This window comes from Colossoma macropomum, unplaced genomic scaffold, assembly GCF_904425465.1.
Source record: "Colossoma macropomum unplaced genomic scaffold, Colossoma_macropomum, whole genome shotgun sequence".
NCBI lineage: Eukaryota > Metazoa > Chordata > Actinopteri > Characiformes > Serrasalmidae > Colossoma > Colossoma macropomum.
The window spans coordinates 39,798,520-39,817,711 of NW_023494788.1; the positions used below are offsets into that span (position 1 = coordinate 39,798,520).

The 19,192-nt window shown below is 38.9% G+C and overlaps 1 protein-coding gene across 2 annotated transcripts in view; it reads left to right on the forward strand.

Moving 5' to 3' along the window:
- Window positions 1-1,060: 1,060 nt before the first annotated feature.
- The window catches only part of neurl1b (neuralized E3 ubiquitin protein ligase 1B), a 59,013-nt gene continuing 40,881 nt past the window's right edge, over window positions 1,061-19,192 (forward strand). For both annotated transcript variants that reach the window (XM_036569333.1, XM_036569335.1), the window contains exon 1: window positions 1,061-1,635. In XM_036569333.1, coding sequence (XP_036425226.1) covers window positions 1,545-1,635 — 91 coding nt within the window. In that variant the 5' untranslated portion in view covers window positions 1,061-1,544. The remainder of the gene's footprint in view (window positions 1,636-19,192) is intronic.

Consider the following 19,192-nt stretch of genomic DNA (forward strand, 5'->3'; position numbering starts at 1 on the left):
TTGAAATGAAAATATAAATAAATGTGAATATATATTTAAATGTAAATAATGAGAAGGTTTCGGAAAAATAATGACAACGTTTCTGAAAATATTTCTCAAAATAATGAGAAAGCATCTCAGAATAATGACTCATCATGTCAAAATATTGCTTTAACATTTCAAAATAATGACTTAGTGTCTCAAAAAATTACTTGATATCTCAGAATAATGAGATAGTATTTTAGAACAATGCGATAGCTTTTCAAAATATGAGAAAGTATCTTAAAATAATGATTTAGTATCTCAAAATTATAATTGGTATCTCAAAATAATGAGATATTATTTCAAAATAATGACATAGTATATCAAAATAATCACTTAGTAGCTTAAAATAATGACTCAGTATCTCAAAATAATGACTTAGTAGCTTAAAATAATGACTCAGTATCTCAAAATAATGACTTAGTATTTCAAAAAAATGACTCAGAATCTCAAAACAATGACTTATTATCTCAAAATTATGACTTAGAATCTCAAAACAATGACTTAGTATCTCAAAATTATGACTTGGTATCTCAAAATAATTAGATATTATTTCAAAATAATGGCGCAGTATATCAGAATAATGACTTAGTAGCTTAAAATAATGACTCAGTATCTCAAAATAATGACTTGGTATTTCAAAAATGACTTAGAATCTCAAAACAATGACTTAGTATCTCAAAATTATGACTTGGTATCTCAAAATAATGAGATATTTCAAAATAATAGTATAGCAGTTCACTTAAGAATGAAAGTAGATAATTAGGTGCTGGATGTATTTTTTTTTCTTTATTATTGATTATAAGTGGCGGGAATGGGCTTCCATAGGACTGTGTACGTCAGAGAGCCTTACAGCCAGTTTACAGGTTATGAAATGAAATTGGGGCCGTGATGCTGGACTCAAAATGACAGCAGACTTTTGGTTTATGGTGAGTTACTCACACTACCGGTCAGTATCGGGTATATAAAGGTTTCTGAACACTTGTTCGGCGCTGTAGAGCTGGACCTTTACACCACACGGGCTGATTAATGGTTGTTGAATTGCCCCGTATAAAGGATCATAAACACGTCTATAAAGAATGACTCTGTGGTGAAGTCAGACCAGCACACAGTAATGGTTCATTGAGCCCCTGACCTATTTCGATATGTAGTTACTCTTTCATCCACAAGACGTCGAAAGTGTCCGGTCCGCTTCTGTAACGGTTTAAGTCGTGTCCCCTCAGTGGCTCTGCCTGCTAAGCCCACCAAACACTGCCCACTTTCTTCTGTTGGAAAGGCGGCGACTCTCCCTCAGGCTTTCGAAACGCAATTGGCCGGCTGTGTTGAGATAAGGGCAGTTGGGCACGAGTTGGCCGGTTTTAGATTTCAAACTGAATTCAGGCGGGATTTCTCTGTTTACGCGCTTCATCACATCAGACTTCAGACCTCAGAGCTGGGAATGTGAGCGCCAAGGAAGAGCTGGGAGACAAGCAGTTACACCGGGCCGCACTTCTACCTTCATATCTGAGAGAAAGTAGAGCCGAATGGGGAATAACGAGTCATCTTCGCTGTTTTCTCAGCAGCTCTCCAGGCCTGAGCCAGCTGCTGCCTGGCAGTGCACGTCCACTAGAAAAGGTGAGTTCAGCTTATGTCTCATTACCGCTGACAGGGCTGAACATTTCCTGTGGACTCTAAATTCTGATCAAATAAAAACCTTAGTATGGCTTATCTGGTAGTGTTTTACTCATTTATGTGTGTTTATTTTGGAATGACAGAGGTCCCTGTCGAAAAAACAGCTTACAGCAGGATTGATCTCATGCTGGTCTAAGCTGCCTCTGATATATGGCAAAATATGGACTTCAAATATAGGACATATATTAGCATATATGGATTTCTGTTTTGTCCCACATGTATGTGACATATATGCCAGCTTATTTGAATTTGGCCATTTTCAAATATGGGACACATGGGATATATTTCAGCTATACATCAACATATATAAACATATATGTGTAACACATACATTGAACAATGTATGATAGAAGACATCATTCATGCTATATAATGTTCTTTAATTGAATTAATGTTATGGTGTGTATATATATATATATATATATAGATATATATATATATATATAGATATATATATGTGCTGTCGGAAGAAAACCTTGTGTCTCCATTTTTGTCAATTTTCACTTGTAAAATGCCTGTTGTCCTTTACATTGTTTGCAAATTTCATGAAGAATGCACCAAAAGAAACGGCTCAAAATGACTTGGAAAAAATTCTGGTTCCATAGACTTACATTAAAAGAAGTAAAGTATGGTTTTTCCTTCTCCTTTACAGTTATCATTTTGGAGATACAAGGTTTTCTTCCAACAACAGCGATATATATAAAGGTTCAGGTGCATATATATATATATATATATATATATATATATATATATATGTATATATATATATATATATATATATATATATATATATATATATATATATATATATATATATGCACCTGAACCTTTATGATATATGTGCATATATGGCCATATATCTGTATTACATATATGGGTGATCTATATTGGTTTATGCTGGTCTTGTTCTGGTCTGCTGTTGGTTTGGCTATTCACCCAACGTGGTCATGCTGCAATATATACTGGTTTTGCTGGTGATCAGCAATGTTGATCTGTGCTGGTTTTTCTAGCAGGTGTAGTTTAGGACAGACTTGTTTCTTTAATTTGCACTTTCATACACTTTTCATACAAATGTAGGTGTTAGCATACAGAAACAGGTCTGCTGTCAGATCTACAGGCCTACTGAGAGTTGAAGCTGTGCAAGATTTCCTAACACATTTTACCAAAATGTTAAATTGACATCTTAGCAAAATGTGTGTAGTTTGGTGGTGGCACTGAACTTAAGTAAGGACCTAATTGTGGGCAATATGATGAGAACAGAGAGACAAAAACAGCTTAGACCATGTTAGTTTCCATGTTAGTTGGTTTGTCATTCAAAACGTAACATTGCTGGTTTTGCTGGTGACCAGCTGTGCTCTCCTGTGCTGGTTTTTGCAGCAGGGAGTGTGCCTTTCTGTGCAATTTGTGAATATCATTGGTGCATTAGAGCACACACTGAACAACCACATGTTTCAGTACAAAGAGAGCCTTTTGAATTGGATTAGGGCAGAATGTCGCTGCTGTCGGAAGAAAACCTTGTATCTCCATTTTTGTTGTTTTTCAGTTTTTGACCTAATTTCAAAATGCCTGTTGTCCTTTACATTGTATGTAAATTTTATGATGAACGGACCAAAAGAAATGACCCAAAATGACTTGGAAAAAAGTCTGGTTCCATTGACTTACATTAAAAGTAAAGTAGGTTTTTTCCTTCTCCTGTAAAGTTACCATTTTGGAGATACAAGGTTTTCTTTCGACAACAGCGATATATGGGGTCGAATGAATATATTTTTTTTATCATAGTTATCATAGTTTTGTCAGTATTTTAGCACGATTGGTGCTTTTTGTCAGTTCCAACTTATCAAACCTCAGAAAAATGTGTCGCTGGTATATATATATATATATATATATATATATATATATATATATATATATATATATATATATATTGATTTACATATAATATTTGCATATGAAATACACAGTTGTGTTAGTGTAAGAGCTCTTGCCGTTTTAAAGGAATTTCTTAGACACATGAACACGTTCATTAGAACAATGCACGTGACAGGGCGTTTAACCTTTACCAGTGTCAATATTAATTTAACACAAATGTTCAGACTAGCACATTTTTACAGTTACACATGGTGTAAATGCATTCAGAGTCATTTCATTGAGTTTGTCTCTCTCTGTCTCTCACAGTCTCTTGTTTAGCGAATCTAATCAAGGAGATCTTGTGGCAATATGAAAAAGTGTTTCATATTTTCATGGGAATGCTTGCATGGCCAGACATGATGTACCAGATGTTTCCAGAGTGAGACAGGAAGTGTTGCTCCTGGGATGATCGAGCGGTCATTATTGGCTACTGAGCTATGCAGAGTTGGTGGAGCTGTCCTTTCCCAGGACCTTTGTGGGCGGTGGGAGCGCTTGGTTGGGAATAATTATGACGTATAGGGAGAGAAATAGAATGGCATTCGACCCCTGAAATACACTTGCTTGTGTTTTATTGGATTGATGTCAGCAATTATGAGCCAAATGCAGTAGAGACATCAGATCTTTCGTCCGTGTTCTCGTGTAAAAGTCCCAATAAAGCAGCCATTATTATTGATAACAGTGTTGCTTTTGTAGTTTTTGGCCAGACTGGATTAATTTGGCAGTGAATGTGGTTAAACTTGAGAGGGCATTATCAACCAGCAGATGGCGTCTGTGGTTCTGTGACTGAGCAGCGGAATTACTTTACTGTGTTGGATGACCGATTTTAAGAATTCAGTTAGAATTAGAATAGAACAGAACACTATATGTGTGGCTTTTTCCAATGTGGTCTCAAGATGTTACAGAACATAGATAGATAGATAGATAGATAGACAGAAAGACAGACAGACAGACAGACAAATAGATAGACAGACAGACAGATAGATAGATAGATAGACAGACAGACAGATAGATAGATAGACAAACAGACAGACAGATAGATAGATAGACAGACAGATAGATAGGTAGATAGACAGACAGATAGATAGATAGATAGATAGATAGATAGATAGATAGATAGATAGATAGATAGACAGACAGACAGACAAATAGATAGACAGACAGACAGATAGATAGATAGACAGACAGACAGACAGACAGACAGATAGATAGATAGATAGATAGATAGATAGATAGATAGATAGATAGACAAACAGACAGACAGATAGATAGATAGACAGACAGATAGATAGTTAGATAGATAGGTAGATAGACAGATAGATAGATACATAGATAGACAGACAGACAGACAGACAGATAGATAGATAGATAGATAGATAGATAGATAGATAGATAGACAGACAGACAGACAAATAGGTAGATAGATTGATAGATACATAGATAGATAGACAGACAGAAAGACAGACAGACAGACAGACAGACAGATAGATAGATAGATAGATAGATAGATCACTTTATTAATTCCAGAGGGAAATTCTTCTATTCCAGCAGTACAAAGTGCAGTAAAGAACAAAACAAGAGCAAAATGAACAGGAGCAAAGTATTGCTGTACACTATTTACAGATACATAAATAGAAAGTAAAGATTAATAATGAAATAAAATACACTAAAACAATAAACAATAATAAAAATAATGTGCAGTAAAAAAATAAGAAGTAAATTGCATAAGTACTGTGCAGTTGACAATGCAGTGGTGCATGTCCCTTCCAGTGAAAGAACTAGTGACTACAAACTGTAACGATAACCACTGTTAACAGTTGTGCAATATGACATTTATGGATGCATAAACAAAGTGACAGTGCAATATGAATTTTGTATAAATGTATAATCAAAGTGGCAGTGCATAGTAATATGAGTGGAGAGATGCAATGTAATGTCCAGTCCAAATGAATATTCAGACACTTATTATTCAATTTACTTCCAGTGCAAATATATATACACAATGTAAAACTAAATCGATAGGGAAAAAAGATATTCAGAAACCACAAATAAATACCAGTAGTACTTTATCGCAAAACCAGTTTTGTCAGTTACATCTCTGAGGCGTCAATGGTAAGTAGTAATTAGCTTTTAGCAGCTTTGTGGTTCACTTCTGGCTCATTCCTCTTGGCAAACTGACTCAAATTCCCCAAGCTTACGAGAGTCCCTCTAACGGACGCGCAATTTCAAAATCGCCCATAACTTTTCAATGGGATTCATGTGAGGAGATTGGTTAGGCCATACATGCACCTTCACTTTCTGTTTTAGAACCCAGTCTTGGGTGATTTTGGCTGCATGTTTGGGGTCTTGTTTTGTTGATACGTCCTTCTTATCTCCAGGTTCAGTTTCTTGGCCAATGAGATTAAATTCTTCTCGAATGTGTCCATGAGAAGCAGCATATTATGATGCTCCCACCGTACCTCACTGTGGGTATGGTGTTCTCAGGATTATACACAAAACCGTTTTTTCCCCTTTTTTCCTCCAGACATGATGAGCTGAATTATTGCCAAAGAGTCCAATTTTTTTATTTGACCAGAATTCAGAGTTTCAAAAGAGCTCTGATTTGTCTAAATGCACCTGTGCAAGTTTTAGACGTGTATATCTGTGTTTCTTTTCAGCAGATTTTTGCATACGATCTCAGAAATAAAGGTACTAAACTGTCACTGGGGCAGTTCCCCTCTTGTCACTGGGGTGGAACCCTCAAGGGTCCATCTCAGTACCTTTAGTCAGGGAACATAACTGAACCATAATCCACTGAAATGATATGTTCTAAGCTGTACTGACTCCACACACCCCGTCTCGTCTCCAGGCTTTTATTTTACTGTTCTGTTTTAAAACATTCGGTTATGAAAAGGTACAAATACAAACTTTTCACCTGGAAAAACTTATTTAAGGCTCACAATCAGACCTTAAAACCACTGTTGTAGCTTTGAGGGAACATTTACGCTGTTTGAACCTTGATGATCGAAAAATGTACTTGAGCAGAACCTTTATTTCTAACAGTGTAGGGGTTTTAGGTACGGAGATGTTCGCGGTGCAGTTAAGTGCTTATTCTTGTCTGTAAAACTGTTGCTCCTACTACTTTCAGGTCATCCTACAGCTCTTTGCAAGTGACTGCTGGCTTCTCTCTTACTTTAGACTAGTTTAGTTATGGTGCCATGAAATTTCCACGTGCATATTTTTGAACCGATTACACTGAAAGGGATGCTTAACCCCTGTGTGGTGTTGGGGGGTCTGTGTGACCCATTTTCAATATTTACCAAAAGAAAAAATGAAGCGATTTATTATTATTTCAACCTCAGATTCTTGGCCTTTGCTCATTTTCTGTGAAGAACATATAAAATAACCCATTTTCAGTGTCTTCACTCTGTTCACCCCCCACACATTTATATTACACATGTGGTGTTGGCTGAACCCGCGGGGAGTAAAAGTGTGGAGGTGCTGTGTCCTTCACTCTGTTCTCCTCCTACATGGCCTGCTGTTAGTGTGTGTGTGTCTGTGTGTGTATGTGTTTGTATGTGTGTGTGTGTGTGTGTGTGTGTGTGTGTGTGTGTGTGTGTGAGAGAGGCTGGACAACATGGACAGGCTGCTGACTGGCTACAGCTGCTAAAGGAGAACCCTACGCTGGACACGTGATATTTAACACATCTGGTATTTTTACATACATTTTTTTACGGCTGTATTGATTTAAACAAACAATAATGTGGTGGGTCCAGCAGACCACTGAGTAACACACACATCAACACCACACAAGGGTTAGGTTAAGTTGATGTAACAGTGCATTTGTGTAGAACTGATGTACACATTTACATTCAGCAGCTTTTTTCAGTGTATATGGACTTTCTAACAGCCTGGATATCATGAATACTGTGGAATGGACTTGCATGTGGTTGGTTTAGCGTAGTGGGTAACATCTCTGCCTTCTATGCTGTAGACTGGGGTTAAGAGCGTCTGCTAAATGCCATAAATGTAACATGTAAATTATGTAGGGTTGTTCCTGATTTGTCGACATTGCTTAGAAGTAGTAGAGTATTTTAAATCTCAACTTTTATTTTAACTACATTACTTATGAAACGTTTGTTGATAGGCAACAGATGCAAGGATTGCATTCTCTTGCTATAGAATTGTAAATTTGAGGTTTACACGGTTCATGACTCTTGGCTTCTTTACCCTAATCAAGACTAGCTAATAAACTAGTTTTTGGGTTTGTAATGGAATACCCTTACTGCCACTTTTCAATTCAGAAGAACTTCATGAGAAGGAGCTGCCCAGAGGCGTTTCTCCTCCTTAACAGATTTATATCATGCTCGAACACAGTTCCCCTGGCCATATTTCTAATACAGGGTGATTCAAAAAGATTCATCCAATTTCATACTTTTACAACTGTGAGGCGACTGGGAACCAATCACATACCAATTGAAAGAAGTGGTCATAGAGTGTCCGGCTGTCACCAGAAGATGGCTCCCTCATCGCTGGATTGGCCGTAAAGGAGCCCACGATTTGGCCCTCCACTTCTGGCCCCCAAGATCACCAGATCTCACGCTGTGTGACTTTTTTTTGTGGGGGTACGTTAAGGATTCTGTTTATGTGCCACTCCCAACAACACTGGATGATCTCCAAAATCACACTGAAAGAGCCGTGAGTGCAGCGACACCCGACATGCTCAATCCAGTATGGGATGAATCTGACTATGGTGTTGATGTTGTCTGTACAGCTGGAGGAGGTTCATACTGAGACCTTCTACAATCACATAATAAACTTTATGCTCATTTAAACAATTTACAGTTTACTGCATTGATCTGTAATGATTTATAAGTGAAATAAATCATTTGGAAATCGGATAAATCTTTTTGAATCACCCTGTATTAAATACAGATATGGTTATGTGTTACTAAGCTTGGATGTTCTGGACAATCAGTCATTTTTAAAGTCGGACTTTGGGCCAATTACAGCAAGAATATGTTATTCTCACAGCAAAACCTGTTCAGTTTGATATACGGTCATCTAGGCATGAGCAATAAACAATCGGTGGACTGTTATTACAAGCGATGGCGATCAAACGTTGATTGATTAAAATAATTCTGACGATTATTGTACTTCTGTGTTTTAGTTCTGCTAAATTAGAGAGTGCGTGTTTAAACATCAGCTGAGTTGCCAGTTCTTGCTTGGCCGAAATCTCAGGGCTTTCTAGAAGCGTATTGAGTGAACTGCTTTTAGCTTAGTCACTGTAACTCAAATAAGGACATTTAGCAACAATAGCGTTACGATTTTATTGGTTTATATTAGGCCTCAAGAGGCCATTGTGCATTTTAGTTTTGAACTCAGACAAAGAATCTAGCCAGATTGTTTTGCCATTTTAATGGCAAACACAGTAAATAATTTGCTCTATTAGGGAAAAAAACCTTCTAGATTTTTGTTTCAAACTAATGTGCTGGTATTTTTTTTAAAGTAAAGGTTTAAAAAGATAAAATACAATTTTAATTATTTTTATTACAATTTGTAAAGCATAACCTAGTGAATGAGCCCTAGAATACATACTTACATGTTTTAGGCATGTAGAAATAAAGGTTCTGTGCAGGTACATTTTTTTGTTTATCAAGGTACAAACAATGTAAATGTTCCCTCAAAGCTACAACAGTGGTTTTAAGGTCTGATTGTGAAGTTTTTCCAGGTGAAAAGTTCGTATTTGTACCTTTTCATAACTGAATGTTTTAAACAGAACAGTAAAATAAAAGCCTGGAGACGAGACGGGGTGTGTGGAGTCAGTACAGCTTAGAACATATCATTTCAGTGGATTATGGTTCAGTTATGTTCCCTGACTAAAGGTACTGAGATGGACCCTTGAGGGTGACAAGAGGGCCACTGCCCCAGTGACAGTATAGTACCTTTATTGCTGAGTGTATATGTGTCTCATATGTCTAAAATATCACTATCTACATATTTTGGTCCCTAAATCAAGCTAGAATATTTATGTCAACACCTTAAAGGTTTTACCATAACTGTCTATGTCCAACCCATGTCAGGATAGTACATCTGTCACTGCATGTGTTTACTGGAGTAAGTTTGGAGTATGTTTTAGACATGTGCTAAATGCTGTTGTGTGGTAATATGGTTTAAGTGATGTACCCATTTCTCGACACATACATCACCGGGAAGGCATAAGGTTGCATGCTTAAACATTTAAAGGTGTCTGCATTATTGATGAAGTTGGCTCTGTTTACCTGTGTGTGTTATCCTGTCTCAGGGGAGCGCCCAAGATTTGGCACTGCTTTCCTCACCAACCTGTTCGACACGTTAATGTAACGGTCGTTGAATGATAGCCAAGTTAGCACATGGTTTTGTAATAGGGCGAATCTAAGGGTGGGCCTTATGGAAAAAAATAACACAATACTTGAAAGTCAACCTGAAATGTTGAATTTACCTTTTTATTTGTTCTTGGTTATATTAAGCCAGATTCATCATACCGTTCTATCATAATAACAAAACTTCTTGTTTTTCCGTAATCTTTAAACAAAGTGTAATGACTTTTAGCCTCCTTGAAAATGTTTTTGGAGTTTTGGCTGTGTTATCGTGCACCAGTTGGTGGAGAAAAATAAAATATAATAATATATATATATATATTATATACACCAATCAGGCATAACATTATGACCATCTCCCTGTTTCTACGCTCATTGTCCATTTTATCAGCTCCACTTACTATATAGGTGCACTTTGTAGTTCTACAGTTACAGACTGTAGTCCATCTGTTTCTCTGATACTTTGTTAGCCCCCTTTTACCCTGTTCTTCAGTGGTCAGGACCCCCATGGACCCTCACAGAGCAGGTACTATTTGGGTGGTGGATCATTCTCAGCACTGCAGTAACACTGACGTGGTGGTGGTGTGTTAATGTGTGTTGCACTGGTCTGAGTGGATCAGACACAGCAGTGCTGCTGGAGTTTTTAAACACCTCAGTGTCGCTGCTGGACTGAGAATAGTCCACCAACCAACAGCGTCCTGTGGGCAGCGTTCTGCGACTACTGATGAAGGACTAGAGGATGACCAACACAAACTGTGCAGCAGCAGATGAGCTATCGTCTCTGACCTTACATCTACAAGGTGGACTGACAAGGTAGGAGTGTCTAATAGAGTGGACAGTGAGTGGACACAGTGTTTAAAAACTCCAGCAGCACTGCTGTGTCTGATCCACTCAGACCAGCGCAACACACACTAACACACCACCACCACGTCAGTGTTACTGCAGTGCTGAGAATGATCCACCACCCAAATAGTACCTGCTCTGTGAGGGTCCATGGGGGTCCTGACCACTGAAGAACAGGGTAAATGATGTAAGTGTACACAAGTTGTTGTTGTTTACAGGCTCTTGCATGCATGTGTTCTGTATTAGTACTGACAATACCCGTGATATACTCAGAAAAGCACATAGTTACGTAATTCATCATGATAACCTGTCGCCGTATCACCCACCCCTGGTTGAATGCGTGTCTGGGGTCAGAGCACTTCGTGTTCAGGCTGCCTGATCCGCACACAGTGGGTGCTGAAGACCAGAAATAGCGGGCCGGGAATATCAGCAATAGCACCAGCAGGAAGTGATGCAGAAACAGATAGCGCCGTTCTCGGCCCAGAATGTCAAAGTGTCTTTGGCTCGACGAAGTGCCAGAAGGAAGTGCCCTGGTGCGGAGGCCATGCACCCTTCTCTCATCCCACAGTGGACTTCCTCTAAGAAAAAAAGAAAATTTACGTTCAAAAGAGTCTCTGTTCTCATTCTTTCCGGTTCCAAGAAGGGTCGGACACACGGGTACGTTTAACAGCGCACGCATTATAGGCTTTACAGCAGGATAACACTGACTATTTGGGCGAATACCTCGACACACCAAGCAGCATAGAGCCATAAAAAGCACTTAACAATGTGGACATCTCTCCCTTCAGCTGTCTTCACATTCCGTGTGCAACAACAGCAGGAAGTCTCAGCTGGTGCTGCTGCAGTCCCACCCAGCCGAGTTTCGTGCGTTCAGTCTACACTATAGGCCAAAAATATAGAGCGAGCAGTGATTTTTTGAAGTTTCACATATTTTTACATATCGAATCACCAACAACCAACACACATCCACACACACACACACATATATATATATATATATATATATATATATATATATATATATATATATATATATATATATATACACATATATATATGGATGTATATATATATGTGGATATATATATATATATATATATATATATCCAAAATGGTAACTTTACAGGAGAAGGAAAAAACCTACTTTACTTTTAATGTAAGTCAATGGAACCAGACTTTTTTCCAGGTAATTTTGTGCCGTTTCTTTTGGCCCATTCGTCATGAAATTTACATACAATGTAGAAGGTAACAGGTATTTTCAAATTATGTCAAAAACTAAAAATCGTCAAAAAAGGAGAGGTTTTTCTCCCGACAACAGTGATAGTATATATATTGTCCATTTTATCAGCTCCACTTACTATATAGGTGCACTTTATAGTTCTACAGTTACAGACTGTAGTCCATCTGTTTCTCTGATACTTTGTTAGCCCCCTTTTACCCTGTTCTTCAGTGGTCAGGACCCCCATGGACCCTCACAGAGCAGGTACTATTTGGGTGGTGGATCATTCTCAGCACTGCAGTAACACTGATGTGGTGGTGGTGTGTTAGTGTGTGTTGCGCTGGTCTGAGTGGATCAGACACAGCAGTGCTGCTGGAGTGTTTAAACACTGTGTCCACTCACTGTCCACTCTATTAGACACTCCTACCTTGTCAGTCTACCTTGTAGATGTAAAGTCAGAGACGATAGCTCATCTGCTGCTGCACAGTTTGTGTTGGTCATCCTCTAGTCCTTCATCAGTGGTCACAGGACGCTGCCCACAGGACGCTGTTGGCTGAATATTTTTGGTTGGTGGACTATTCTCAGTCCAGCAGTGACACTGAGGTGTTTAAAAACTCCAGCAGCACTGCTGTGTCTGATCCACTCAGACCAGCGCAACACACACTAACACACCACCACCACCAGCTTAATAACATTCACATCAACAATATTTTCTCTACCAGATTTTGCACACTGACTCCTTTCTGATGATGCGACAAAGCAGCATTGGTAGTCCGTTCTGTTATGCTTTATCCAATACAAATGTGGAGCCTTAGTAGGACAGTTCCTTATATTTACCAGTATCTTCTGTTATTTTTATTTTATACAAAGCACTAATTTAACATACCTTCAGTTCTTCAAGCCTTCAGGAGCATCTTAATGGGAGGAACCAGGCGGATCTGATTAGAGCTGCAGTAAAACTCTGAGGGAGAATCACCAGGAGTAAAACTAATAAGGAATCAGTTAGTTGGACACTATTGCTGAGATACTTTGTTCTGTGTGAATAAACATTTTCCTTTATGTTACTGTTCTGTACCTATAACTGTACATTTCATGTTCATTACTACAAAGTTAGTGTTGCTTCCAAATGTTTGGCCGGAGGTGTAACTGCACAATAACTTTTATAACCCACATTACACGCATGTCCTTCTGGAGTAAACAGAGTTAGTAGCATATGGAAGTGCTGCCTACTGCGCTCGCTGCTTGTTGTTAATAATGTAAAAGGATCCTTCGGGTTATTAGATCCACTTTCGGGGAGGAAGTTCCCATATTTACAGCTCCTCAAAATAGCCTACTCAGCCAGCACTCAGTGTATCAGTGTCCCCTTCAGAGGCAAGGGGGCCCAGGGAAATTTCTCCCTACACATGGCCTGGTGTCACGAGCAGAGGTGGAAAGAAGAAGGGAAGAAGGGCACAGATGGGCGGAAGTGAGCAGAAACTCAAGGGCCTAGAGGTGACTGGACCCTCTCTGAAAGCGAACGGTCAACCTTCCCCGTTAAATTGGTCCACAGAGGGGAAAAAAGGGTTACGTAATGCACTATGATCTGTCAGTGAGCTCATGGCTCATCCTCTTTCATCCTGGTTAGCTTTGTTAGGGGGAGAAAATGAGCAGTCAACTAACAATGGGTGGAGCCGCCAGTGTGTAATTGCCTGTCTGCCTCGTCTTGTGCTGGAATTGGGTTTCTGTACGTTAACAATGGGGATTAGCAAACCACATCTCACTCGAATCTATGGCGGCAGCAGCAGATGCACCTGGGCGTCATCGTGGCCCCATAGTGAGGTGTCCAGTTCTGCGTGACTAGCATGACTTGGAGCCGAAGTTCAGTCTAAAATAAGAAGAAAAATAACAATAAGCTGTGTCTAAAAAGAGCCTTCCTCTGACTTTTTTGCCCTCATCTGAAAAAAAAGGCCCCCTTTTACAATGCTGTTTGTGTTGGGGTGGAACTCGGGAGGAGGGAGCCAAAATAAGCAGATTTAATCATAAGAAAATAAACGGCCTGCCTTGGGGTTTCCACCGCCGCACTGGAGCTCGCTTCTGATTGCAGCTGCTGCAGTTTGCAGGGCGTGTGAGATGCACCCTGGAAACTGCAAAACACACCGATACTATCACACGCCGCGCCTTTAATTCACACTACAGCCTGTTTGTATTACCTTCCTAAGAGGACTGTATTACACTTACTGCACTCACTGAACAAGGATTCATTATCTTAGGAAGGCTCACAAGTGAACGGGTTGTTTGTTGCAGATTTAGACCATTTATAAAAAGCCTATAAACAACAACAACCATTGTATAGCAACTTTATAAACTGCTTGGTAAGTATCTTTAAAAAAAATGGTTGATTTTAAATTCATACTGTTCTTTTTAGCAACATTGAAGATTACATTAAAGCCTTTTTGCAGTATGGCAAAAGCTTTGCAGGTGCATTTTGTCTGTAACTTATTTGCAAACTTAACACACAATTATTTGCAATTTGTATTGTAAAAAAAACATTAAGGAATCATAAGGTTATATTTTGACTATATACTGTCCTAAGTATAAAGCCTAGATTAATTCTGGGACTTGATGATTAGAGCAAAATACGTTTTGCTATTTCAGTCACTGTTTCCCCTAGATTTTTTTCCAATGTTTTTATGGTCTAACTGTGTACCTTAAATAGGTTTTTCCTAAAGGAAAGGTACACAGTTTTACCTTTTCATCAGTTTATGTTTAAAAACAGGACAAAAAAGTATAAAAAGCCTGGAAACAAGGCAGGGTGTGTGGAGTGCAATTATCTTCCCTAGCAAAAGGTACCGAGTCTGTACCCTTGAGAGTACCACCCCACTGACAGTTTAGTACCTTTTTCACTTTGCAGTTCGCATGTATTTCTATAGTTATATGTAGGAATCGTTTTAATAGTGCCTTAAAGCAGCACTGATACCTGATTATTAGGGATTTAAGCTATAAGTAGTTGCTTATGTCTGCAAATTCTCACTGTTTTTCTCATCATAAAACAGCAAAGATGAAACACTATGCGTGAGTTTTGTCTTTTATTATCACCTATTTAAGGCTACAGCACCATATTTCAATAAAAAAACCCAAACTAATGTTTCAGTTTGCAGGAAAACATTATATCTTTAAGAGTAACCTAAAGAACCGAGCATCTCGCTGCCAATTAGATGCCATGGGAGTTATGGCTTGTCCCTGTTGGCAACAGTGAAACATGTCAGCGTCTATGATTGCAGCTTTCTGTGTGCTACTGTACTTTCTATCACTATGTAAAAGATACCCGAGCCTTTATTGCTGGATGTATTGTGATATTTATGAATGAGTGTGTAAGCTCATTACGATTAAGTGACCCCTATTTGTCCCACAATGGGGAAATTTCACCTCCACAATTTAACCCATCCGTGCAGTTAAACACCACATACACACTAGTGAAGACACACACTAGGGGGCAGTGAGCACACTTGCCTGGAGCGGTGGGCAGCCCTATCTGCAGCGCCCAGGGAGCAGCTAGGGGTTAGGTGCCTTGCTCAAGGGCACTTCAGTCACAGCTCAGTGGATCAAACCGGCGACCTTTCGGTTGCAAGGCTGGTTCCCTAACCTCCAGCCCAGAGTGCAGTTCAGATTGGTAAACACTTATTGTGTTGTGTAATCAAAGCAGTATTAAAACACCACTGGTGTGTCCTAATCGTGTGGTTGCTTGGTCAAAAATGAATTTTCAGCTTTGTGAGATCATATTTTTTACATATCAAATAAATGCTACAAGAGCAATGAGCAATCACAAATGGCCATGTTTTTGCACCTGCCAAAAAGGATTAGGGACCAAAGAACTCTGTGATTAAAGCCTACCATTACGATGGTAGAAGACTAGAGCTAGACGCTGCTCCTCTGGCACAAACTCTGCAACACACTGCTGCATCACACTAAATCTGTGCCAGACGTGGGATCTGAATTTAGTGCTTAACTACACCTGAAAATAGATTGAGAAATTTATTTTGTACAAAAAAAATAGCACAGACTGCATAAAAATAATGGCTATGAAGCAATATTACCAGTTACATCCTCTAATCCAAGCCAGGTGGCACTTTATGGTAGGGGAAACGCTGATATTGCTTCATAATGCAATTGTATGTCCAGCGATATACTGAAAGCACATAGCAACGTAACAGATAACCCCTAATCACATTTATTTCAAGAAATTAGTTCCTGTTATAATGTGCCTACTTTATAAGAAAACCATCTGACCATTAGCTTTGGAAGCCTATTGCCTCTAGTTAATAAAGAGATCCAATGGAAGTTTTACATTATGGCCGTAATTAAAAAATCCAAACAAAGACTTGAGTTAAATCAGCCCGTGTAGTCCAGAGTTGCTCTTAACACACTTGCGGCCCTTCCTTTGGGACTCTGCTCACACTTCGGCCTCCGGTCTGGTTACCTGCCCACAGGAAAGACTGGACCCTCGCTTGATTTTTTTGCTTAGGTCAATATCTCTGGTCAGAGGGTCTTAGGTTTGCGGAGTGTTCCAATGGGGAAAAGTTCAAGCTCTGAAGGAGAAGACAGGAAAGCCAGCTTTACAGAGGAAAATATGGCTATTAAGTCTGCATTTATAAAGAACCGTAGATGTGCATGTTTTTGCTTGTAGTTTTTAAAGTCTTCCTTGTCTTTTGTGAGCTCAGCTGAAATAGTTGGCAATATCAGCTGTGTTCAGATTTCTTCTACAGCTGAAATCAATCTCATACTCTTAAAATTACGTATTAATACTCCAGCACTGCTGTGTCTGATCCACTCAGACCAGCGCCACACACACTAACACACCACCAGTGCTGAGAATGATCCACCACTCAAATAGTACCTGCTCTGTGAGGGTCCATGGGGGTCCTGACCACTGAAGAACAGGGTAAAAGGGGGCTAACAAAGTATGCAGAGAAACAGATGGACTACAGTCTGTAACTGTAGAACTACAAAGTGCACCTATATAGTCAGTGGAGCTGATAAAATGGACGATGAGCGTAGAAACAAGGAGGTGGTCATAATGCTATGCCTGATCAGTGTATATTTCCTCCTGTATTATTGTAGATAGTAGGTTGTTTGAGCAGTTTAAGCACACGTTTAAAAGGCCATTTTAACTGATGTGCTCAGTTAACCTATAACTCATTTTAAAGCTTAGTAATATTTAAGGAAAAAGAAATTGGATCAGTATTGATATCAGCCAATACTAAACATTTCAGTTGGTATCAAGCCATCTCGACTCCCCTCCAGTTTTGAAATATGAGCGCGAGATAGCAGATGATGATGGAAAGAGAGATTATTTTTCAGGGATGGGCTCTGACTTAACTTACAAATGTCAGTCAGTCTTTTTAGGCCGTCACATGGCGGGGAGTCCTGTGGCCGTAAATTTTTCATTTGACATACTTAAGCATATGGTGGACGATATCGCATTGAAGTTTTGCTTCATACAGTATGTTTGTGCCCTCATGGATCACTTTTATCTTGGTTGTATTAATAGAGTCAAACATCAGTGGAATGAGGTCATTCATATGATTAGCAACATGTGGACTGGATGCATGTCTTTCATCGCATTAGGCCCTCGGTCAGTAAACAATCGGTGTCCAGAAGAGGAGGCATAATGCAGCCCATAATGTCCCATGCTCACCATGAGTCCTATGGCCTACCACCCTGGAGGGCCCCTTTTGCTATGGTAACGGCTCTCCGGGTGTTGTTAACCTTGTACAGAGGAGATGCCACGAGGCTCCACGGGCCAATTTGGATCTGCTTTAAAGGGTATTAAAATAGCATTTAAAGATGGAAGAGGACAGGGCAGCTGGGGATGGCTATCGGGGAGTGGCCGTGAAGACTGCATCTGTGACAAGTGACATTAGCGTACAGCGGATCTCCCAAAGCGCCTGCTCCAGCATATCTCACCATGCTTTTAGTAGACCCTGAGAACCATGTGGAAAATTTGTCCTTCACTTATACTCTGGGTATAAATCTCTGACCTCACATTGTTTGATTTGATTACAGTTCTTTAGGAAATCTCAAATTCCACTATTATTTGATTTATTATAGCAAAATACAGAATTCGTTTTAAACACACACTGAATTAACTGATAATAACTGACAATATCAAATATCATGATAATATAAATAACTGTTGATATTATGCTTTTGTTCACTTTCATGTGCCAAGTGATTTTTATTTATTAATTTTTTTGCTGTACCATTTGTTTTGTACAATCATTCTAATCTGTGGACAGTTTAAAAATGTCTATAATAGTAAAGCTTGCACTTAATTATGGTTTATACAAACAGAACGTCAACATCTATTATCTACATGCATATCGCTGCTGTCGGAAGAAAACCTTGTATCTCCAAAATGGTAACTTTACAGGAGAAGGAAAAAACCTACTTTACTTTTAATGTAAGTCAATGGAACCAGACGTTTTTCCATGTCATTTTGGGTCATTTCTTTTCCATTCATCATGAAATTTATACACAATGTAAAGAGCAACAGGTATTTTCAAATTATGTCAAAAACTAAAAAAACGTCAAAAATGGAGATACAAGGTTTTCTTCTGACAACAGTGATATAGAGGTGGGTGATATAGCAAAAGGTGATATCATGATACTTCAGGAAGTTTTTTACTTTACACAGTGTGTGACAATATATTTTTTTTCCAGCATCTGAAAATTAGAACAGAAAAACACATTTTAAAAATACTATCAAAACCATGAATCCAATTGTTTGGATTATACCTCTCTTCTTAATCAAACATGCAGTTTGGAGGTGATTTTTAAGTTATATCCATGATATGCTCACTAAAGCTATTGTGGTACATTGTGATAGAATAAATAAATATTGTCATATTGCCCAGCTTTACATGCAAACATAGTTTGGATGCCACTTGGAAAAATTATAACGTACATATTCAGTCTGACAAAGAATGCTGGGGTTTCTGCAAATGAGAAACATCTACCAGTAGAGAGTGAAATGGCCTATCTTGTTCTAAACATGGGAGCCAGTTGGTTGATTCAACAGACCCTCTCCTCTGCTAGGAACCAGACCCAGTTTAACACACTGAGCTGGATGATGTGTCCTGAAATGTCCTTGCAAATTGGTAGCATTACCCTTGCTAATAATTTGCTTTCTGCACAGATGGCACAATGGTTCTCCACA